The 23,748-nt window shown below is 39.9% G+C and overlaps 2 protein-coding genes across 2 annotated transcripts in view; both read right to left on the bottom strand.

Moving 5' to 3' along the window:
* LOC101158591 (lymphocyte antigen 75) overlaps window positions 1-10,089 on the bottom strand; it is a 31,429-nt gene extending 21,340 nt beyond the window's left edge. Inside the window, exons 1-7 of the mRNA XM_011490700.3 lie at window positions 9,839-10,089; window positions 6,625-6,996; window positions 5,556-5,729; window positions 5,242-5,394; window positions 3,911-4,030; window positions 3,163-3,294; window positions 2,829-3,026 (exon numbers count right to left, since the gene is read on the bottom strand). Coding sequence (XP_011489002.1) covers window positions 2,829-3,026; window positions 3,163-3,294; window positions 3,911-4,030; window positions 5,242-5,394; window positions 5,556-5,729; window positions 6,625-6,996; window positions 9,839-9,944 — 1,255 coding nt within the window. The 5' untranslated portion in view covers window positions 9,945-10,089. The remainder of the gene's footprint in view (window positions 1-2,828; window positions 3,027-3,162; window positions 3,295-3,910; window positions 4,031-5,241; window positions 5,395-5,555; window positions 5,730-6,624; window positions 6,997-9,838) is intronic.
* Window positions 10,090-10,779: 690 nt separating this feature from the next.
* Window positions 10,780-23,748, bottom strand: part of pla2r1 (phospholipase A2 receptor 1) — a 33,240-nt gene continuing 20,271 nt past the window's right edge. The window contains exons 12-30 of the mRNA XM_023953360.1: window positions 23,512-23,720; window positions 22,832-22,977; window positions 22,036-22,120; window positions 21,833-21,968; window positions 21,724-21,759; window positions 21,011-21,171; window positions 20,197-20,261; window positions 18,934-19,037; window positions 18,710-18,846; window positions 18,073-18,190; window positions 17,853-17,992; window positions 17,400-17,541; window positions 16,404-16,639; window positions 14,050-14,236; window positions 13,834-13,968; window positions 13,297-13,419; window positions 13,044-13,220; window positions 11,846-11,881; window positions 10,780-11,671 (exon numbers count right to left, since the gene is read on the bottom strand). Of these exons, the coding sequence (XP_023809128.1) occupies window positions 11,424-11,671; window positions 11,846-11,881; window positions 13,044-13,220; window positions 13,297-13,419; window positions 13,834-13,968; window positions 14,050-14,236; window positions 16,404-16,639; window positions 17,400-17,541; window positions 17,853-17,992; window positions 18,073-18,190; window positions 18,710-18,846; window positions 18,934-19,037; window positions 20,197-20,261; window positions 21,011-21,171; window positions 21,724-21,759; window positions 21,833-21,968; window positions 22,036-22,120; window positions 22,832-22,977; window positions 23,512-23,720 (2,621 nt within the window). The 3' untranslated portion in view covers window positions 10,780-11,423. The remainder of the gene's footprint in view (window positions 11,672-11,845; window positions 11,882-13,043; window positions 13,221-13,296; window positions 13,420-13,833; window positions 13,969-14,049; window positions 14,237-16,403; window positions 16,640-17,399; window positions 17,542-17,852; window positions 17,993-18,072; window positions 18,191-18,709; window positions 18,847-18,933; window positions 19,038-20,196; window positions 20,262-21,010; window positions 21,172-21,723; window positions 21,760-21,832; window positions 21,969-22,035; window positions 22,121-22,831; window positions 22,978-23,511; window positions 23,721-23,748) is intronic.

Genomic DNA, 23,748 nt, shown 5'->3' with positions numbered 1-23,748 from the left:
GATGACGTGACACAGGACAGAAGCAGCCCAATGAACTCTGAGGTGTTCAGAGACAAACTGTCTGTGCCGATCCAGGTGAATGCAGCCAAACTGATTGGGCATTGGTTCATAATACAGATGGACAACGACCCAAAACATACAGCCAAAGCAACTCAGGAGTTTATTAAAGCAAAGAAGTGGAATATTCTTGAATGGCCAAGTCAGTCACCTGATCTTAACCCAATTGAGCATGCATTTCACTTGTTGAAGACTAAACTTCAGACAGAAAGGCCCACAAACAAACAGCAACTGAAAGCTGCTGCAGTAAAGGCCTGGCAGAGCATTTGGAAGGAGAAAACCCAGCATCTGGTGATGTCCATGAGTTCAAGACTTCATGCAGTCATTGCCAACAAAGGATTTTCAACCAAATATTAGTAATGACCATTTTGTTTTTAGTTATTTCATTTGTCCAATTACGATTGGACCAATTATGAGCCCATGAAATGCAGGGATTGTGTTTAAAAAATGCTTTAGTTTTTCACATTTTTATGCAATCGTTTGTTCAACCCATGGAATAAAAGCTGAAAGTCTGCACTTCAGTGGCATCTGAGTTGTTTTATTTTAAATTCACTGTTGTAATGTACAGAAGCATAATTAGAAAGACTGTGTCTCTGTCCAAATATTTATGGTCCTGACTGTAGGTCTGAACCCCCTCAGCCAAATAATCAACAAGACTGACTATGGATACCGACTCGGAAATGGGGCCAACATCAGTCACCTCCTCTACATGGATGACATCAAGCTATACGCTAAGAACGAGCGAGACATTGACTCCCTGATCCACACCACCAGGATCTACAGTACTGACATTGGGATGTCATTCGGGCTCGAGAAATGCAGCCGGATGGTGACAAAGAGAGGAAAGGTAGTCCACACAGGAGGAGTCTCACTTCCAGAAGGAACAATGGCAGACATTGAGGACAGTTACAAGTACCTTGGAATTTCGCAGGCAAATGGCAACCTGGAGCAGGCAACAAGGAAAGCTGCAACAGCCAAATACCTCCAACGGGTAAGGCAAGTCCTGAGAAGCCAGCTCAATGGCAAAAATAAGACCTGGGCAATAAATAGCTACGCACTGCCAGTTATCGGATACCCTGCAGAAATAATAAGATGGCCAAAGGAAGAGATAGAGAAGAAGCCACTATCCAGGATGAAACATCCAAGATACATGAATACAAGCTGAAGGCCCCAACTGACAATATGCTCAGTGAATGTCTCTGGCAATGGAGAGCAGAGGATGCAGTGCTGGAGGACAGATCCTCATGGGAGGACAAACCCCTGCATGGGATGTATCAAGAAGTCCTACCACTGGCTAGAAAGGTCTGGCCTACAGGACAGCACTGGAGGACTCATCCTGGCAGCTCAGGAACAAGCCCTGAGCACCAGAGCGATAGAGGCTCAGATCTACTACACCAGACAAGACCCAAGGTGTAGGCTGTGCAAAGAGGCGCCTGAAACAATCCAGCACATAACTGCAGGATGTAAGATGCTGGCAGGGAAAGCATACATGGAGCACCACAATCAAGTGGCTGGAATAATATACAGGAACATGTGTGCAGAATATGAATTGGAAACCCCAAGGTCAAAATGGGAAACACCTCCGAAGGTGGTAGAGAACGAAAGGGCAAAGATCCTGTGGGACTTCCAGATCCAGACTGATAGGATGGTAATGGCGAACCAACCAGACATTGTAGTGGTGGATAAAGAACAGAGGAAAGCCGTTGTGGTGGATGTGGCAGTGCCAAGCGATGGGAACATCAGGAAGAAGGAACATGAGAAACTGGAGAAATACCAGAGACTCAGAGAAGAACTGGAGAAAACATGCAAAGTGAAGGTGACAATGAGTCCTGCAGGGGTTTTACAGTGTTGTGGTAATGTTTGCAGCTCACATTGTCAGATTCTTTTCATTAATGTTCTTCACAAAATACTAGAAAAAATGTAAAATTTTAAGACTTTTTTTTTTAATCAGAAATAAGAAAAGCTGAATACCTGGATACCTGGAAAGACCTCAGACCTCAGACCTCAGACCTAACACCCCTCCACCCTCCCAGCTGCGTTTTTATAGTTTTATAAAAAAAACGCCCCAGGGCAGTATCTTAGTTGTTCCTAGCACTGCACTTTTCTGGACTGAGAGGTCTGAGGTCTTTCCAGGTATCCAGGTATTCAGCTTTTCTTATTTCTGATAAAAAAAGTCTTAAAATTTTACAGTTTTTCTAGTATTTCGTGAAGAACATTAATGAAAAGAATCTGACAATGTGAGCTGCAAACATTACCACAACACTGTAAAACCCCTGCAGGACTTATCGCTCGGGATGGGTACTAAAACTAAGTGCCAAGTTGGTACCGAAGTATACAGTGCTACTGGTACCTTGGATTTCTGTCCTTCGTTTTGGAGATTTCAATCACTAATATTCTATTCAGTTTTACTTTGTATTCTAGCCAATCATTTCAACAGTGATTTTGAGCGGGCTTACATAAGAAGAGGTGAGGCTGCTGAAGCCAAAGCGAGGGAAAATTGGCTGTACTTCACAGTAAAACATGCAACAATTTCTCCAAAGTGTTCCTGAGCAGGGGAGGCACCGTCCTTTACAGTGTGACGTAGTTTCATCACACTTAAACGTTTTTGATAAGAACTGGTGTGTCTTTTCATTTTATAAGGACCTGTTCGAGCACTGTTTAGGCACCGGAACTATTTCAAAAGTACCAATTTGGTAGAGGATATAATCCAAACTGTACCCATCCCTACTCATTAGATATCAGAGTAACATTTGAGATGCAAACAGCTTTACCTGAATGGAAGTTGGTGCTGATCAACTCTTTGCTGTCAATGGAGTGGAAACTAGCCAAAAGTGCTCCCCCTTCAGAGACGCTGCAGTGGTTGCTGGCATCTGTGAAGTTCTTTGGCACGTCTTTTACCAACTTGTAACAGAAGCCACTCCACGGCACCCAGCCGTCTTCACACGCCGTGTTATTATAGATAAGAGACGCTGCAGAAAGAAGGAAAGACTTTGGAAGAAAGCTCTGCATAGTTAAATGTTTAAACTGCTGACAGAAGTGAGCACCTTGTGTTTAGTTGCTCTCTAAAGGTAACCTAATAGGATCTATAAGCAAAAGCAAACCCACCTGTGTCTGTATGATTCAGCCTCTTCTTGCAGATGTAGGGCAGCCGTTTGTTGCACGACTCCGCTTCATAGTTCTGTTGAGAGTTCAGGACTCCGCAGTCCGCCTCGATTAACAATGAGGTGGGTGGCATATCTGGAAAACCCCCCACAGAAAACAGCAAATAATAATATTGTAATATTATGTGTATATCACAAGCCTAGAAAGAAATAATATATCAACTTTGAAATCTACTAAGACATAAGTGCTCTTTGGTATCAAATGGCTCACACACTGATACCAGAAATACAATTATTCTGTAAATCACTGAGAGTCCAGATCAGTAAAAGGCAGATTATTCACACCCAGTGCAAAAGAATTTAGAAAGAAAATGACAATATCTCACAATAGCTTGCAGGCTTCATAAAGCCATCCATTTATTACTTATAATGGATTATTCAAAAGCACTAACAATCCCAGGGCCACACTGGCACACTCTGCCTCTTCATAACACTGCTGCATTGTTTCTCTGACTAGCACCAATGTTTACTGAAGGCCAATGCACAAAAGAAAACACAAAGTATCCGCATCCCAGCATGCCAAAGGGAGCGGATATTTCTGGCAAGTGAAAACTGCAACACGAGAGCTTCAAAGCTATCATTTTTTCCATTTTATTTCCATGTCGGGGCTTTTTTCCCCCCTAGTTTTTGAAATGATTTTAGATTTAGTTTGGGATTAACAAATTACAGAGAAACGAGTCAACGGTCACTACCTTTCTCCCAGCGTAGGAAGGAGAGCGGGGACCCGTCCGACCACTGCCAGCCCTGAGAAGTGTCCAGCTGGTGAAGGCCGATCCACATCTTTATTGGCATCATACGGAAGCCGCTAAACACTGAACGGTCGAACATTGCAACACAAACACAGCTGTGGTTAGGAACTAATACATACAAACCTACAAGTTAGGCCCATGAGAAAAACTTTAATTTGTTCACACACACACACAAAAAAGAAACCAAAATGACAGCTGTTTTATCTATTATTTAAATGACAAATTTACTGTGAAAAAAGTTGCTGCTTTATTGCATGTTCTGAGCATCCATGGATAACCACAGCAGAAGGAAAGAAAGTTAAAAATAAACAGGTAATGCTGAGCATTGTCTGCTGCCTCTTTAATCCCTATTGGCTATTCTCCAGCAAAAAGAAGTTAAGAGTAAATAAAATTAATTCTACTGCTTTTGTCCCATCTTCACACAATCCAGAGACTTAAAAGTCCAAAATTGAGCAACTTTTACACAGCCTGCAGCCCCAACATGAACTACTTTTGATTCGGGTCTTGTGAGTTTAGAGGAAAAACACAGCTCTAATTCTGCAAAAGGTGTTTATATTAACTTTCGTAGCAATGAGTCAAAGAATGCATGCAGGATGGGGAAATCTTTTCAGGCTGGTGAGGTGTACTCCTTCAAACATCTTAGCTTGTTCTCTCAGCTGTAGTAAGTTGGTGTTTTCGTAACAAGGCTGTGGAAATTACACAGCGTGATGCTCAAGCAGAGAGGAAGAAATAGGAACAAAAGCAGGAACCAGGTGAAAGGGCTCCGTTTCATCAGAGGCGCTGGCTAGCAGTTTCTCTTTGCATGGTGAATGTTCAAAGTGCAAAAGGTATAAAGATCATTTTAAAGAAGTGGCGCTTTAACTCCTTTTTTTCCCCCCCGCGTTTAGGGTTTTGCTTTCCAAACCTAAGATTTTATTCGTCTATAAATTGATGAGAGGTTTACAAAAAGAAATTAGTTTTAAGGTGTTTTTTATAATGACTTCCCCTTCCAATGTCACAATAAATGTGTCTTTATATTTCTTGTGACGAGGGTGCATCTACAGAAGATGACTGGTGAATTCTATGGATCAGTCAACATTTTAAACGTTTGTTTTCTGTTGCGGCTCTGACATGCAACCTTTCTTTTGTTTGCGTTTGGTTGAAATGTGGTAGTACAGGATCCATATTCTTGACAGGACGGTCGACATTTTTGAAATACAGTCAACACGTGAGAAGTAAGGAGAAAGAAATGAAAGGAAGGAGAGGGAGTGGTGGCATGGATTGACAGGTCTTACTGGTGAGATTGTCGATGTCGGACAGACTGAGCAGATCGGCACCCTGACTCCGACACGAGTCCAAGGCGGCATGCCAGGTCACAGCAGCGGTGGCAACAAACTCGTAGCAAGAGTCTCCCACTGGCCCTTCAAACAGGGTGTGGCAGTCCTCCTCTGCAAAGTCAAAGAGACTGTTGAGATTCATCTGCTTACAAGCTCTACAAATCTGTAATATGGTGCATTTTTTTACAGATGACACCTTGGTATATTTTTGTAATGAAAATACTCAAAAACGTTAAAGTACAGCCCACTTAATTTAGGAAAAAGGAACCTGCCAGGAATCAGACACTGCCCCTTCTTCTGATCTTGATCAAAATCGACGGTGGTAGCGCACCAAGACCATCCAGGTAAGTCTGGGTCAGGCAGGCATTGGTGATGCCAGCTGCCGTTGTACTTGAAGGGGAACTCGCAGGGGAGGCCAGCTGAGTTTCCATCTGTGGTGTGGACAACTGTGCACAGAGAGACCCATTACAAGTGTTGGATGTCTGTTTCCGCTTTGAGACACTTAAATCATGTCACAGCTGTGAAACATAACCTGCTGCACTTGTTAAGGCTCTTGCAGCACAAAACATGAGGAAACAAGAAAAACAGGGAAAATCAAGACAATTTTGGATTTTCTTGTTCGTACACATTTATTTTAGATGTCCTTAACTGATTTCTAAGTACCTGTTTCGCTTGAATTTTTTTTTTGCTGAGAGTTGGTACAGTCCAAGTTCACTTAGCTACTCTTGCTTTGCTTTCCTCAAACGCTAAGCAGAAGAAAGGTTTTCATACCAAATGATGAGCCTCATGCAGTTTCGCATCAAAACCCCTTTACTCTATCTGTAGCCTCGGTTTGAAGAAGCTCAGACTTTAAGACTTCTTACACACAGGAAAAGCTGCATATTCATTGTTATGTCAAAACGTCTGGTCCACTGAATGATTTTATTTGGGAAAACACCTAGGTTGCATAGACACGGTGTGAAGTGTGAAAGGAAAGCAAAAGCCAAGGTTTCGACATCGCGTCAGCTCCAAGTGCATAGATCTAAATCAAGGAAGTCCCCAAATGCACCAAGAAATGTGTTTGCCTCTAAGAGGCAGAGGAATTAAACATGGCGGGTTGTCACACTGTACAATGGTACGATCCAGCCACAGCAATGACGGCAAGCCAAATGACAGGTTGGGTCTGCTGTCTTTTTTTTTAAACATTAGCGACCCTTGACTGTTTGTGCTTATCAAACAAAGACGGAGTGACGTCATCTCAGAACAAACTTTATTTGATGGAGTCAACAAAAACGAAACTAATTGCAACTTTTCTTGTTTGAAGTAAAGATTAGGGAAGTGCATGTGTTAGGCCACACTTACCACGATACGACTTAGTGCAGATGTTGCTCTGGGATCCTCCTATTACCCAAGTGTCATTAGAGTTTCGTTTGGCCACTAAATTGCCTTCGCTGACTGACAGACCCATTTGGTAAGCAGTGAAAAGAGCTCCGTCAGCACAATGCCACCACGTCGGGTCGGTGGAGCCACAGTCAGTTATGGACACCTTCTTGGAAGGGAGATCCATAGCCAAACAGAGTGACGTGTCCACGTGGAAGAGCCGATGAGCTGAGCTCCACTTCCATCGCTGGGAGGAGTCTTTGGGGTCACAGGTGGTGAGATGAAGGACTGCAGGTGTCTGTGCACTCAAACATGTGCTTGTCCTCGAGTGCTGAATAGAGAAATCATCCTCATCTGCAATGATGACAGAGAACATAAACAAAATCATGTTCAATCTGTCTCTTTAGGAGCCATTTTCTTCCATTTAGACAGAAAATATTTTATATAAACAAACTAAGCCCTGAGATTTAAAATGTTTGACTTCTCATCTAACTTTTTTCAACCACACTTTGAATTCTTACCATGAAACAAAAAATGAAAACAAATATCAACATATTTATTATTTTGAACTTGATTGTGCTGTGGAAAACATTGTTTGAGTCCTTCAAACTTGAACAAACCTTCATATTTGGAAAATTTTAAGATTTCTTGGCATGTACTCTTATCAAGTAGTGTTGATATCAAAATATGAAGTGTTTTGGATTTTGGCACACTCTGCCTGCCACTATTAATAGTTTGTAGATGATGTAATCATCAACATACACCTGGCCTGACCTGTCTTGATCTCCACCTTTGCATGGGAACACACTGAAAAATGAACCATAGCTTTTTTTTTTGGACAGAGACGAAAACTCTGCAAAGTATTCATGAGAAAGACTGGAGGAAAACTCCAAACATAATTTGATCCATTTAAAAAAAAAGAAATATTCACTCATTGGCCACTTTATTAGACACATCTGTCCAACTGATCATTGATACCAATTTGTAATCATCCAATCACATGGCAGCAGCTCAATGCACTTAGGCAAGTAGACATGGGCAAGATGATCTACTGCAGTGCAAACCGAGCATCAGAATGGAGAAGAAAGGTGATTATAGTGACTTTGAACATGGCACGGTTGTTGCTACCAGACGGGCTGCTTTGAAGATTTCAGAAGCTGCTGATCTACTGGGATTTTCACCCATAACCATCTCTAGAGTCTACAGAATTGTGTGGGTGGAAATGCCTTGTTGATGTCAGAGGTCAGAGGAGAATGGCCAGACTGGTTCCAGCTGATAGAAAGACAACAGTAACTCAAATAACCTCTGGTTACAGAGGTCTACAGAAGAACATCTCTGAAACCACAACACGTCCAACCTTGAGACAGATGGTCTACAGCTGAAGACTACACCGGGTGCCCCCTCCTGTCAGCTAGGAACAGGAAACTGAGGCTCCAATTCATGCAAGACCACCATAATGGGACTATAGAAGATTTGAAAAACGTTGACTGGTCTGATGAGTCTCCATTTCTGCTCTAACATTTGGATGGTATGGTCAGAATCTGGCATCAACAACATGAAAGCATGGATCCATCCTGCCTTGTATCAATGGTTCAGACTGGTGGTGGTGGTGTAATGGTGTGGGGAATATTTTCTTGAACCCCTTATGTCAGCATTGTTACAATGTCAGTCTACCCGAGTATTGTTGCTGATCGTGTCAATCCCTTTATGACCACAGTGTATCATCTTCTGATGGCTACATCCAGCAGGATAACACGCCATGTCATGAAGCTGGAATAATCTCAGACTGGTTTCTTGAACATGACAATGACTTGGGTGGACTCAAATGGCCTCCACAGTCAACAGATCTCAGCCCAATAAAAAACCTTTGGGATGTGGTGGGACTGGGTGTTCAGTCCACAAATGTGCAGCAACTGATGATAATATTATGCTAATATGGACCAAACTCTCTGAGGGAATGTTTCCAGTACCTTGTTGAATCTACGCCACCAAAGATTAAGGCAGTACTGAGGGTAAAAGGGGTCCAACCCGGTACTAGCAAAGTGGATCTAATAAACTGGCCATAGAGCACACGTGTCAAACTCAAGGCCCGGGGGCCAAATGTGGCCCGCCATGTCATTTTATGTGGCCCGCATAAAAGTTTTGAATTTCTTAAAATAAAAAATAAAAATTGGAGTGCAGTTATTCATATTTAGGGGGAATTGGACTTGAAATCTTGGGTTGGGCAACTATACATTAGGACTTCAACATTGTCCATGTAACCTGACCTGACAGAATCATATTTAATAGGATTTATGCTAGAGTAACAAACAAACATGTTTTCTATTTGTCACTTTAAAAGTTACAGTAAATAAATAGAGTAATTTAACATTAAGGAGTTGTTTACTTGTTTAGTTACATGTATAAGTTATATCTGGCCCTTCGAGGACAGCCACTAAAGTGATGTGGCCCTCGGTGAAAATGACTTTGACACCCCTGCCATAGAGTATATATAATGGCGCAAAGTAAGAACTTTTGTTTTGGCATGAAACACACAGCACCACAAGGAAGGAAGTGTCATAATGTAGGCTGCAGGAGGTGTAGAACTAAGTTTAAAAAAATAATAATACTTGTTTAAAATTAGCATTTGGAGGAACTCTGGAGGCCAAGAGAACGTATAAAACGAAAGTCCACCCGACAGGAGGAACCAAAAAGCGGCAAAAACAGATTGAAGGCTCGGTTAAACTAAAGACACAGCAGCAGCAGAGCAACAGCTGGCAGAGGACCAACTGCAGACAAGGGCCACAGCTCTTAGGCATTTGACCTGAACGTCATTCCGTTTGTCAATACATGTGAAAAGGTGAGACCGACCACACAGGCTGGACAAACAAAGAAACATCGAAACAAGAACAAACATTATTAGGGCACGAGCCCAAAAGGGATTTTCAAAATAGAAATCCAGCTCGTGTTACAGCGTTACTTTTGCTGTACTTGTTCTATGTGAGTCAAGAACAACACAAAAACAAGAGGCCAAATGTTGATTTTGGGAGAATGAACAGTGGTTCATGTGGGGAAAGACATATTTAAACGGTCCGACCCAGTTCACAGAAGAAGGAAAGTAGACGGTTTCATTCGTGTCCTGAGTTTTCATGGTCAGAGAGTTTACGGTCAGTGGGAAAGCAAACGAAAACAAAACTAAAAGTGTCAGGTAGCTCACCAAACGCGCTCGCGCCGGTGTTCTGCGCTTTCGCACCAAAACCAGTCGACTCCACCAGCACCAGTAGTAGACAAAGGTAGAGGGTCGTTCCGGACAGTCTCGGCATGGTCAAGCCAGAACCGTGACGGACTCATGCAGGAAGTGGCGCCGCTGGATGGGTGTGGGACGGTGAGGTCGGGCCGGTCAATGGCCCAGAACTCCGAACGAAGTGATCGGTAGCAGCCTCAACCCGTTCTGTCAGCTGTCAGAGGCTGGGATGCTGTCAGAAAAAGCTGCAGCTACAACTTCCTGTCGAGTTCGAGCGCCAAAACAGCAAAAAAATAGTGGAACAAACTACACGAAAGCAAAAGCTGGGATACGTTTATATTTTAAGGACGAAATATATAAACGAGGATTCCACGAATTAGTCAAAATAAACAATACATGTGTTATAATTTTACACGATAATGTTTTATTTTTTGTCTACAATTATTAAAATAATGCCTAAAAATTACATTATGTTTCAGTCATCCCTGCTCTGTTTGTTTTTACCACACGTTAAACTTTTTTGTGAACGTGTAACACTTTATTTTGAAGGAGAGGCCTGCGATTTCCGGCTTATCCAAACGCTCGATGACCTGGTCACGTGTCTCCTGTAGGCTCTGAAGCCGAACCAGTTCTGTTTACTGTCGATTTTCATTATTTTTTTAATATTTCATAGTCTTTCTTTAATTCAAGTATTAATAGCAATTGACCTAATGGCCAAAGGTCAAATTCCAAAAATAGCTTGCATAGTAGAAATACCAAAATTCTGCCTTTCTATTTCACCACTGAGGGGAACTTCTATTAATAGACCCCAAATATGAGAGCGTTCACTTTTATGAGACTCTTTATGCCACAGAGTACTTCTTAAGGAGGAAATCTCCATTATTTCACCCTGCTTCAGCTTATTTGCATCAGAATAAAATCGAATAATATTTTATTTCTTTGTATCAGCAGACAAAATCAGAACACCCAATCATTAGACATCTGAAATATATTTTTCTGTTAGTTATAAACGTACAAAACCCTTAAGCAATATTATAAAACATGTGTATTAAATTAAGAAAACGGAATATAAAGCTAATGCTGACAGCAGAAATGTACCACTTGCAGATACAGCAGCTTTTGAAAAGTGATGAAAAAAGGAAATAAAAATTGGTTTGGCATTCTTTTCTTCTTTTTTGTTTGTTTGTTTAGGAACTTTAACCTTGATCTTTTATGTCGTACCACATTTATAGTTAAACAAAATCCTGCAGAAAAACAACGGATCATCAGTATGGTTTTCGACCCTATGAGCCAAAAAAAAATATTTTAACAAGTATAAAAATCTGAATCCTTTCTTTAACATCCCCATTTATCTAACATTTCTAAATGAAACACAAAAAGGAATGAACTCTAAACCCCCAATGCATAAAATTCACTTTGGTTACATTTAAATGTCCTGACTGAATCACAGATAGAAGGCAGAGTCTTTAAAAACATCTCCGTTTCCATCAGGACCCCCACCGTTTGACAGTTTTACTTGGCAGTCGCGGCTGCAGGTGAGCAATCTCGGTATGGGGTGCTATTCTCCCGAGTGAGTCTCCAGGTCTGTAATCAGCACATTTCCGTCCGACTCCGTTGCTTGAGAGCTGGTTTGTCTGTAATAAGCACTTCTAAGTGCAGGGAGGCTGTGAAAGCGTGCAGAGTTTGTGTGGATCCCATGAAAACATAGATAGTTCCTCTTGTACAGAAACCACATTGAGACGACCAGCAGGGCAAAGATGAGTACAGCCGCTAGCACCGCAGCAGGGATAACACCATGATGCAAATCTATAAATGCACAAGTGGATAGAAAACGGCACAGGAATCACAGGACAGAAATGGATGAACGTTCAATGCAGTTATGACCTTTCAGCTTCTTTCTGAATAACTACCTTAATACTATTTCAAAACAGACTTTTAGCAGCTTTTCTACACATTAAATATAAAAGAATTGGATTTTACCTTTTAGCCGTTCCCCTTTCACCTCTGTAATTAAATCTGGAAAAAGAGCAGGTGTTAAATAAAAAAATCATCAAAATGGCAATGGAGCACAGAAGACAGGAGGCACATTACTTTGTTATTTCTAGAATGATCATCATTTTAATAGATCAACTTCTAATTTACACGTGAACGTTCCCTTCAGCAGAAATGAGTGGAAATGCATTTCTTTACTGCTAAAGTCTAGTTTTGTCAAACAAGACATGACATTTTGCCTTTTTCTTTTAAACTTAAGTACAAATAAATTTAAATAAAGTCGAAAGATATATATTTTTAGTGAACAGAAACAGCTCAACAGGAAAAAAAATCACTTGTGTTTTGGGTTTTGAGTAAAAGCTCAATTAAGTTAATTTTGGAGCCAAAGTGGTTTGATTCATTGATCAATAGGTGTCAAAGCATTAAACTACTAAACCTTTTATTGTTTAAATTTCAAATCTGAAAGACAAGTCAGAGCAACGGAAACCGTGCAGCCCGACAAAGTGGTCTGACATCACGCCTGCTAAATATCTCACTGCTGCAAAATGAGTCAGAATTCAGAAATGAGGTTTTTTAACTAAGCATGTTTTCCCTTGTTTTACTAACCTGATATTTATAGGACCTAACCCCCTCCAATAAAAATTGATAATTTTTGCCTTTTTTTAACATGTTCTTGAGGCATTTTTCTGATGATGGAGGACATATGTCAAGAAAATTAAGAATTAAGACTGAGTTTGTAAATATTTCTTAATCTAAATTGTTGTGGATCAGGAGCAAACAAAAAAATGCAGTTTGAAAAAGATCGTATATGTAATGTAGAAAATACACAAGCTCCCTGCTCTGAGCTCTTAGCAACAGGGGGCAGGGTTCAACACTTCTGCCCACAACTCAGAGGTAAACTTCTAATGAACTATTTCCAGTGTGCAGAAACGGTCCTACAAAATGACTCACATTTTCTCGATTTTGGCTAAATAAGGCTTAATCATAATTAAAAAACCACTGGGAACACTTTTAAAATAGATTTAAAAATTTGTTTAGAGTGGGACTTAGATAATTTCATATATTCTTTTTAAACCTTCCAGCTAATATATTTTCTTTTTTAGAGCTGGATGTGCAAAAGTGAATATTGTCCTGCTAGACTACTTTTATTTCTTTGTTCTATTGGAAGCAGCAGTCTTCAACCAACCTGCTGTGGATTTGCAAATGAAGCCGAGTCGCTCTGTGCACGAGGACATGTGCCACACACCACCAACCACCGTGGTAGAAACACAGGTGTCAGCGGTCATCTGTTTCACATCCGGGCCTTTGTTGGCCCAATTGGTATAGTCGGATTTTAAGGAATCCACCCGTTCCATGGAGTTAGCTAGAACAAGATTTCACAGTTTAGCAGAAATGGTTGATGGTTGTTGTGCGGGCCGTCAGGAAGGTTGGACTCTTACTGTCGATGTTGAAGTACATCCCCAACCAAATGGACTGGTGAATGAACCCTGAGGACCACAGCTGCTCCAAAATGAAGTCATTCTCTTTCTTACTTGTAATGGTCAGAAGGTTGGAGGAGACACCTTAAGAGAAAAAAATGTAAAAAAATAAAAACATGACAAAAATGGAGTCTTTGACATTTGACAGCTGGATAGAAATAATGATGCAGTCCATCATGTTGAGAGACATAGAAAGTCAACGCTCAAGCCGCATGGGTGGGAAAAACGAATTACACTTTAGCATTTGATCAAATACTGCAATACATTCTTGTATCAATTAAAGTGCTGCTTGTTTAGGTTGAGTGGTGACGGCACACACTGAAGGTGTTACTTCACAATGCTTCCACTGCATTTGCATCCAAACCACGTTTTACAAGATGCAACTTGTGTTGAAAAATCGCCCGCTACGTCTTAGTTTCAGTCGCTATGATGAAAACGCCCATTTCCCAGAAAAAGGCGTTAAGGCCTCCAACCTGAGTTAACTTTGTAATCGCTTACCTAAGTGCCTGCAGTGCTCTCTGGATTCTTCAAAGGTATGTTTCTCTATAACATGCTCAAAGTTATAGCACCACTGTTCAAAGTTCACCCAGGAGGAGGGACACACGATTTTGTCAGAGATGTACGACTCACTGCCTGCCAGAGAGAAGAACACAGAAGCTAAGCATGTTTCATGCGAGCAAAGACTTTTTACGCTGCACTTTTAATGGCACTAACTTGGTGGTGTTGGAGACACATAACATAGAGCTCCTGGTAGCAGAGTTTTGCAGTCAGCTCTCCTCCAGCCTCCGTTCACATCTATGTACACGCAGACCTCCGACACATAGTCGTCTTCGTCGTCCGCCGTGTCCCAGTGCGTGTACACAATTTCACTGCCGTCTGACCACCGGTAATTGATACCACTCTGTAGAAAAAGAAATTAAAAAAAATACTATGTCACCCAATCAACATAATGATGTAAAGTGATGTAGTTTGTAAAACACTGAACCACTTTTGAATGAATGCCAAAAACCTAATCAAAAGAACTTTTCTATGGTTTGCACTTTAATTTATGCATTTTTTGACAATACAAATGGAAAGAAATACCTAAAAAACTAAAAACTTTACGTTTTAATTGAGGAAAGACATATTTATGGGGAGTCTTAATGCAAATTTTAAATAATTTTTCAGGAAATAATAGTCAAAATGAAGAAAACAAGAAAATTCCAGATAGATGGATGGCATTTGGCATTGGAAATTCTGCCGACTAAGGGTAAACGATTAATCTACTTAATTGATGAACCCTTTTATATTGCTATGATCCAGATTGATCTGTCTGAGGCAAGTTGGTAATAGAATCAACCTTTTTTTATAATCTATTTTTTCTTATCTCTAATATTCTTCTTTTACTGCTACGGTAACAAACAAAATTCCCACGTGTGGGATCAGTAAAGTATTTCCCATTCTTATTCTGATTCTAAAATATTACATAATCGTTTCTAAATTAAATAAATTGATTATACTGATAGTGGAAAATCCCATTTTGATTGAGGTGCAGTAGGTTTATTTTTCTGTAACGTAAAAACGACAAAGTGCATCACAACGGACAACATATATGTGATACAGCTAAAACTGATCATCATTCCCGTCCGTGTGGAAACACTTTGAATTTAGTAAAGATGTGTGACCATACAGTCTGCTAGAATGTTCTAATGATGTTCCCTTTGGATTATTTTGATGTGGAAAAACAACAGTGAGCTGAACTTTAGGAAACTAAAATGTGAATGGATTTGACATTTATTCTTGTTTACTTGTTTTTTTGTACACATATTTAATTTACACTTGATTATCTTGCAAGAAATACGAGGAATGTGGAAAACTTCAGCTGCACTGTTCAGTACCAGGTATTTATCTCTGAGTCTCACTGGTGGAACTTTTGGCTAAAGATGTCCTGGATCCATTCAAGGTTAGTAAATCGGATCGTTCAAATCGAACAAATATCGACTATGAATCTTTAACAACAAATGATGATATGAATGGAATCGTTGTTAAAATGAGTTGTTACACTCCTACTGCCCACCCATTAATGCTGCAGAGTGATGCAGTTCCTGAGCACTTTTCTAACCTCATTTTCTTCATGAATAGCCTCTCAAGCCTAGACTTTGAAGAACTCGTGCTTTCGATTAAAGACGCAGATGAATCAGATTAAATTGCCAAACAGAAACCAGAGATCTTAGAATCCTGACTGTGTTGGGACTGCAGGCACATGAAGCTGCTGGAGCAACACAAAATGTCTACCTTACAACAGAAATGAGACGCTTAGTCGATGGAAAGTTATAGGAAATTTTTTTTCTGAGACGGCTAACCTATGCCACCTTCCTGGTTTACCTCGGTTAAAAGAAGATGCTGAGAGCTCAAGTAATCAATCATTATCAATATTATTAAGGCTGACAATGAAAATTTGAGCTTCACAAAGTAAAAAAAACTGATACTATAGTTTGGAATCTCTCTTGTAATTTTATATCTGTAAGCAACATTAAAGTGGTTCATTTCAAAATTCCCCTTTCATTTGAGAAAATAAACAGCAGTCCTTTTTATGTAATGATTTTTTAATTATCTGTATATGTTTGCCAAAACTTTACTCTGTTCAAAAGAGAGTCTGAGGCAGTTTAATTTAGGTTTTGAAACAGCAGAAAGAACCAAATCCGTGAGACATGGGACAAAAATGAACTCCCCCACTTCCTGTGTTCATTTCCCTGTTTTGGCTCAAATATTCCACAGGGGGCTGAGCAATGCCTGAGCTGGGAAAGTGGTGCATGCTTGTGAAAGGAACAAATCAGAGGCTCTTCACTAGAGACAACCGCAGCAATGTCCAAACAAACAATCAGTGGGTTAAGGTTCAATTCAACAATATACATGTATATTTTTTTTTTAAAGACTGACTTGTTTTCACATAGATGCAATGGGGAATAATCCAGAACATTTCCTTCTTGCCAAAATGGTTTGTAGTTACACAGTATGATGCAATAAAAACTCCAAGCACACACAGAGAGTTGGAAAATGTATTATGTAGTGTATGAGAAGAAAGATACCTCTGAACTGTACAGTCCAATCCAGTGAGGGACGGCCAGTCTGTTGACGAGGACAGTGAGGAAGGCCTGGTGGTAGGCGTCTGTGATGCTCACTAGTTTGGAGCCCTTTTCATGGCAATTAGTCAGCGCATCCTCCCAGCTCATGTTACCAGACAGAGCCTTGTAGCTGCTGCTCCGGTACTCAATATTTTCAGGAAGAGGATGGTGATAGGAGTGGGTGGGGGGTTTGGATATATCTGCAAAGAGCGAAAAAAAGCAGAGGAGTGGGTGGGGGTGGATGCGTGGGTGGGAAAGAGGAAAGTGGGATTAGAATGATTACAAATCATTCTAATCCCACTTTCCTCATCATTCTAATGATGCTAATGTTTGAGACGTTTTCAGAGGATGCAAGCGGAAACAAGTCTTCAAAGCAGAGTAACATCCATTTTGGTTACTACTTTTAGATGATGGCGTGTCGAGAAATGTGGAACCAAATGAAGTTGAATGATTGATACTGGAAAAACATTTTGGAGGTTTACATCAAAACTGAAAAGGGCAAAAAAATCTTGCATGTCATCTTTTAAATGTTTAAAAATGCAATGTTTCTTTCCTTTGAAAATGTGTTGAAAGTCCTCATATCAGTAAAGATTTCCCTGACTTTTTGCTGAGGTCTATTTAGATTATCAGGTGAACCATCTAGTTAGTTTTTCCGGCATTTTAGGGGATCCACATAAGGAGCCCTAGAGCCTCCTGGTTTCAGTGCAGCTCCTAAAATGCTCCGTACCATAAGCCCTCTTAAAAAATATTATCTCTATGTAACACTTGAAAATACAGAAGAATATTACTGTAACTTTTTTATTTTACTGTAACTTTTTTGGTAAGATAAAAGTCTAAAACCTGGAACATTTTTACCATGCAAATTCAAATAAATATATTTAATTTATTTAAAGATTCAATAAAGAGATACACTGTGTGGACCAGAAACAATGAAAGAGAGGCACTGGCGTGGGAGCTCACCTTGAGGTTTCTGACAAACGAAGCCGTACTCGCTATCGCTGCACTTTTCGTCGTACCATTTCCCAGTGAGGTGGAAGTTGTGGTTATTGGACAAAACGGTGCAAAGGGGTTCATCAGCTACACCACTCAGCCACTCTTCATCCTCAAACAAGAGACACAAGGCAGATCTGTCCCTACAAGGCTTCGTTTATCATGGATATGTTCTTGATAACATGTTTAGTATACACAGTCTACACAGTGACAGCTGGAAAAAAACCACCAATAAATAATTAATACACCTACTAGTAAGTGATTTTGCTGAAAGTTTAGTTATTTGTCTGTTACTAAGAAAATTAAAATTCTTCCAAGTGACCTTGAAGAGCTTTCGCACTTTAAATTAGCAAAATATTACCATATAAAAAAACTTTCTGTTGTGAAATTATGAGAATCAGTCCGAAACCTTGTGGGTCTTACAATGGGGTAACTCCTTGGTTCAACCGGAGACCAGTTGGTGTAGATAACAGGTCTTCCATTGATCCATTTCATGGTGTCCTCATCCCTCAGACCGATCCAAACACCAACAAAACTTCCCTGAAGCAGCATGGTTATGTAGGCTGCAGGAGTGAAGGCACACAAAAAGCTGTTTTTGCTCCAAATAACCGCATGAGGAATGACAGCTTCCCGTTGCTCATACCTTGTTCAATCTCATCTTCTATGGCAACCAGCGAGCCGTCAAACGAAGAGCAAATGGACTGAGCATCCCTCCAGCTCTTTCCCTCCTTTGGACTGTCAGGGAGGTGAAGTAAAAGACACTACCAACACACACAAGCACAATGTCACGGTATGAAAGAATAATAAACTTCTAACCCTTCTGCTATCCTATGGGGTCCAGATGACCCCATCCTTACATTAATTTGTTCCCCCTAGCATGACAAAGGTGGATAAAGGTGGAAAGATTTCATGTAATCCATGGACACCAGTGAAGATCACAAGTCATTGAAGAAAAAAAGGGTCAGCGCACTGTCTAGTGGGTCTACATGACCCATCTCCCAATATTAAAGTGCTTAGGATAGCACAAGGTTTAAATGCCCAGATTTATTAAAAAGGTCATAGTTTTTTTGTTTTTTTAAACATCCAACTTCACAGCTGAGAATTTGACTGACTGGTGACTGTTTAAGAATTCCTATTTTTGGGTGAACAGGGTTGACAATTTCTACCACATATTTATGTCATTTAGTGCTCTAATAACATTAATAATAATAATAATTTGGCTGTTGTTTGACTCTGCCATTCTAATGTTCCCTGTGGTGAGTTCCAGCATTAGAATGAACCTTGTGTCCAAAGTACAGCCATTTCTCAGGACATCCTCCAATGTAGTGTGGCTCTCTGGGGGTCTCCACCACAGAAACCGTCATTCTCTTGCACACATAGCCATGGAGTTCACTGCATTTATTCAGGGACCACTTTCCTGAAAAATAACCAGCACATCTCAGCATATTTAAGTCCAAGTATACCCCAATTGTGCACGTGTGTGTGTGTGTCTGCATGCATTAACCTATTGAAGATGACATGGTAGCACACATCCTGCTTTTTTTAGGGCTACCATGAGAAGTCCTGTCCACCCAGTTCTGGAATTCTACCTCTGTATTATCACTCCATCTGGAAAAAATTTCAATTCTGTTAATTATTCTGTTTATTAGAGACTTCAGGACATTGTCAGGATTTTGCTTTCACCGTTCTGTCAATGAGTGATCAAAACAGTAAAAGTTTAGGAGAGTCTGCTTCCACATTTGTATGCTCGTTGTTATTCAAATGATGCAGTCTTTGCAAACAACTTTGAGAGGAATATTACAGTTAATCTCTAGTCAAACTTCCTTCTTCTAACAGTTTTTCTGTGCTTCCTTATTGTGAGCAAATTACCCCTTACTTAGCTGGACTTTGTTTCTTGTCTCCCTTTGTTTGAGTATCACTGTGACGTTTTATGATTGTCAGACAATTTGTACTTTGAATTTGATAGTGTGTGGATACATTTAGTTCCTTTGTTATCCTGAGCGTGACCTTGTTTGCCTGCTGTCCTGCATTTTTATCCTCTGGAATTAAACCTTAACACAATTTTTAACCACTAAATGTTCTAAGACTAGAAGGTTTTATTGTGAAAGATTTGTTAATTTATATTATGTCCAATGCACTTTAAAGTTAATGCAAATTAAATGCATGCAGTTTTATGCTTGCCTCTTCAACTTCTTATTTAATGTTCACACAAAGTTTATTTAAGTCGGACATTGAATTTATAGTTTAGCCCATGCTATTATCAGTTTAAATTTTAATTTTATTATTTTTTGTGTTGTTTGAACTTTTTTTTAAAAACTTTTTTAGGTGTGTCAACATTAGCTATAGTTTTTGTGTTAATAAATAAATAAATAAATAAATAAAATTGAAAAGAGGAAAAATCTTATTTTTTTTGTGCAAATTGTAAAATTGTCTAAAAAAATGAAACCTTTGGATTGTTTTAAGTAAACATTTAGTTACTGTAGTTACTAAGTTGAAAGCGACTTTCAAATTAGATAGTATTTTTAAAATGGCACATTTTTCAAAGATTATATTAAATTTAGCTTTTTCCCCATCTGTCTGACTCTTCTAATCTTCCACAAAGGCCCAAACTGCCTGTGTAAACATGAAGGTCGTGCATGACTCCTCAGTATCTCTCCAATGTGCAACAAATATTCCAAGCATTCAGGAAAAAGCTGATCGGATTTGAACCATTTTTACGCAATTTGAAAATGTCATAAAATAATTGTTAGTAAAAGGCTTCACACACCTGGCCTCCTCTCCAGGTGGACCAATGGACAGGCCAATCCACCAGTCAGTCGGACCCAAAGAGAACTGAAGACAAACATTGAGCAGTGATAGAACACAAAAAAACCACAACCCCTGAAAAAACCCAGAAAACCCCACACATTTATGCATCAGACTTTTATGAAGTAACCCTTAGTCCGGCCTGTCAGGCACCTTCTCATTAGGCCCATGCTTGGCCTCATTCCTGCTTTGTTCCCATTAAAACCTTCCTGTTCTGCACACGGCAGGAGACCGCTTTAGTCTAATCCGAGCAGCTGCTGCTTCTCTCCTCACTCCCTCTGTGCGTGTTCACTCGAGCATTAAAGCATCCTCATTTCAGATTTTCACTGCTTGGTGTGTGTCTAGAAACACTTGAGTCTGGATAAAAAAAGACAAAGTGCCATTGTGTTCACACTTGTAGATTTGTCCACAAAGAGGGTGCACAGCTTAAAAAGACGAATAAAGGAGCAGTTAGTGAGGACAAACCACTGCGATTGAGAGGATTTCTTTGGTAGTAAACATGCATGTGTGTGTTTACGTATGTGTGGTTCCTAAAAACAAATTCAAGTCGTGAGATCATCACTCCAAAGACACACATTTAATTTAATTAGCTTTTAATTAACATAGAAAGTAAGAAATAAGAGGAAAAGCTTCCTATCTTAAAATAACACATTAGCTGCACACTGTTGCAGCGTTTGTGTAGCCGTGACAATTTGAAGTGTGTTTAGAGAAAAACCAAACTTTTACAAATCTGTACGTAACCCTCAGTGCAGATCTGAGTCAGTCAGAGAACAAACCCGTCGCAGGCGCTCTTTGATGAACTGCAGCTCCTCCCTGGAGTGTATGGACAGAAGGTAGGCGCCCATCATCTGACAGGCCAGTGAAACCGAGTGCCAGTCGAAGGGCTGCTTCACCAACAGGTACTCAGCACCACGGAAAAATACCCAGGGCTCGCTCTCTGAGGACACACAGCCATAAAAAGAAACGACTTCCTCAAATTGACACAAACATGCTATTCAATATAATTAGGTATTTTTAGTTCATTCTGATTTTAAAAATGCTCCGTCTCACTTATTTTACATAAATTAGCTGTGGCATTGATGGGAAAAAATATACTTAAAAAGTATATATTTATATCTTTAGTTTTCAACCATTGTTTTTGTTAATTTAGTCACTTGAAGGTCATATAGAGATCGATGGGAGTAAAACCCAAACAACCCACATGTCAAAGTTGGTACAACCCATCCTTTTTCTGCAAATGTGCAAGGTTTCCAACAGGAGCAGATTTATGACAGGCAACCCATGCAAACACATTATCAGAATGCACGCAGGCTACAGAGCAGCAACTTCACATATTCAAATGACACTACTGTAATGATTGAAAGTAGAGGTGGAGCTGCAGCCTGTCACATGTTTGGGGTCATGAAACATGGCTTTCTCTCAATAAACATTTGTATTTCTGCAGGAAAGACAGTAGATTAACTTTACCCACACACTCAATTGTACTTACGCTCAGTATACCAGTAGGGCTTTCTTAGCCGATCGCCTGCAAAAGACAGCAGTGCTCTGTTGATCAAATGCATTGATGTTCACATGCATGCCTGTTTTGCTGCATTTACCTCGAGACACCTTGCATATCCACTCGTGTTTGGCGTCACAGGGCTGCGGCGTCAGAGTGCTGGTCAGATCACTGTACACAGCACAGTCCTTCCGGTCGTCCTCCTCATTCTTGTCCTCAATAAAAGACGTAGCTACCTGCACAAAAGCATGCATCAACGTGCATCTTGGAAATGATTTCTGAACGACTTCAGACTGTACTTACAGGAGAACCGTCAGACCATTCCCAGACTCCAGGATGCTCTGGGTTTCTTTTGTTAAAGCCCAGCCAGAACCAACGGCCCTCTGTTCTAAAACCAAGAAAATAAAAGCAAGAAACACACAAATAACTGCAACTGAAGTCCATATCTGAAAAATCACTGTGGATCTGAAAAATAAATGAATCAATGTTCATAATAATATTAATTGAAAAGACTTAAATATAATTTTTTGGGTTGTGTAAAAAGTGGAGGCAAAAGTCAGCTTCAGAAATTTTTTAAGGGTTGTCACGTAGTTTTGGTGAATTCATGTCACAAATTATTTGCCACAAACCACCACCACCACCAAAAGAGCACCGGTTAATATAATGATTTCAATCCCTACATAAACAGATGTAGAAAAAAACAAAAATGCAGATGGTGCATGAAGCTGACTAAGACCAGAAACTTCAATTGATGATGTAATAAACCAACAGAATTATCTTTAAATTATTTCCTTTTAAATTCTTTCTAACACTCTGTTTTCCCCACTTTGTTCTGTTTGTTTTAATAATTAAAAACACAGCTATCATAAGTTTCTAACGGCACGTGGTATTTTTCTGCAGGCTGAAATATTCTTCTCATAACAGATTTCAAAACAATTTTTAAAAAAAGTATCTTAAGATAAATAAGATAAGAAAATCATGCACTCAGTCCCATATATATTAAGACAAATCTGACTGATGAACTTTATTCATGAGGCGTTCTAACCTTTTCTCTACAGATAAATAATTTATTGGAGGAACATTGGAGGAAAGTACCAACCCCTCAAACATTGTGCTAAGATGTTTGTTAACAAAGTCCTGCTCCTCATGGTGATGGAAACTGGCCAGCTGAGCTCCGAGAGCCTGGCAAAAGAAGTCTGCCTCCACCCAGGAGCGTTTCATGAGGACTTTCTCATCGTGGAATACCTACAAGACAGTTTATTTTCTAATGTCAGTTTTATGAATACATTAAAAAAAATCAATTTTTATAAACAAAGTCGATAGAAATAAGGCTACAGGAGGAGAAGTAGCTTTGAAAATCTTGCATGATTCCATTGGAAATCTTTAAAAGGAGTGTTTTGCAGTTTTTTAAATCCTGCTCCACACATACCCGTGTGAAAGAAACAATTTACAATCTATCCACAAGAAGTCCAAAAACAACTTCTACTTATGTCAGGCAGTAAGATTGAACATTGTAATGCCAATAAAATATTAAATTTAAAAAATTCATACAGCTCTTCATTCCTATATAAGTTAAACAAAAGATAACATTTTAATTTGGAGGTATCAAAAGTGGGAAAGATCGGGAAAAATTAAATATGTTTTGAACCATTTTTTCCCAAGTTAAACATATTTTTCTTCAGAAGTTTTTAACATGTTACTTTATGTAAAACTATGAAAAAACGGTAGACAAAACAGATTGAAAAGATTTAAAGTTGGCAGCTAGTTGGAGGGGAGAACCTTGAAACAGTGGAGTAACCCAGACTGTGACTCCCAGCCTGGAGGACAGGGGGCGTAGGCGTCGATGTGGTGCTCTGGCAGCTCAACACCATGGTAGCTGCTCACGCTCTGCTCACACACCGACAGGGCCTTGTATGACTTGCAATCCTTCACCTCCCAGTGACCCAGAGCAGGTCCACCTGACATAGCAACACAGCCCCCACCGCTGACTGTGGAATGGGGAGGATGAAGGGAAAT

This window comes from Oryzias latipes, chromosome 3 (assembly GCF_002234675.1).
Source record: "Oryzias latipes chromosome 3, ASM223467v1".
NCBI lineage: Eukaryota > Metazoa > Chordata > Actinopteri > Beloniformes > Adrianichthyidae > Oryzias > Oryzias latipes.
This window is presented reverse-complemented; position numbering and strand designations above follow the sequence as displayed.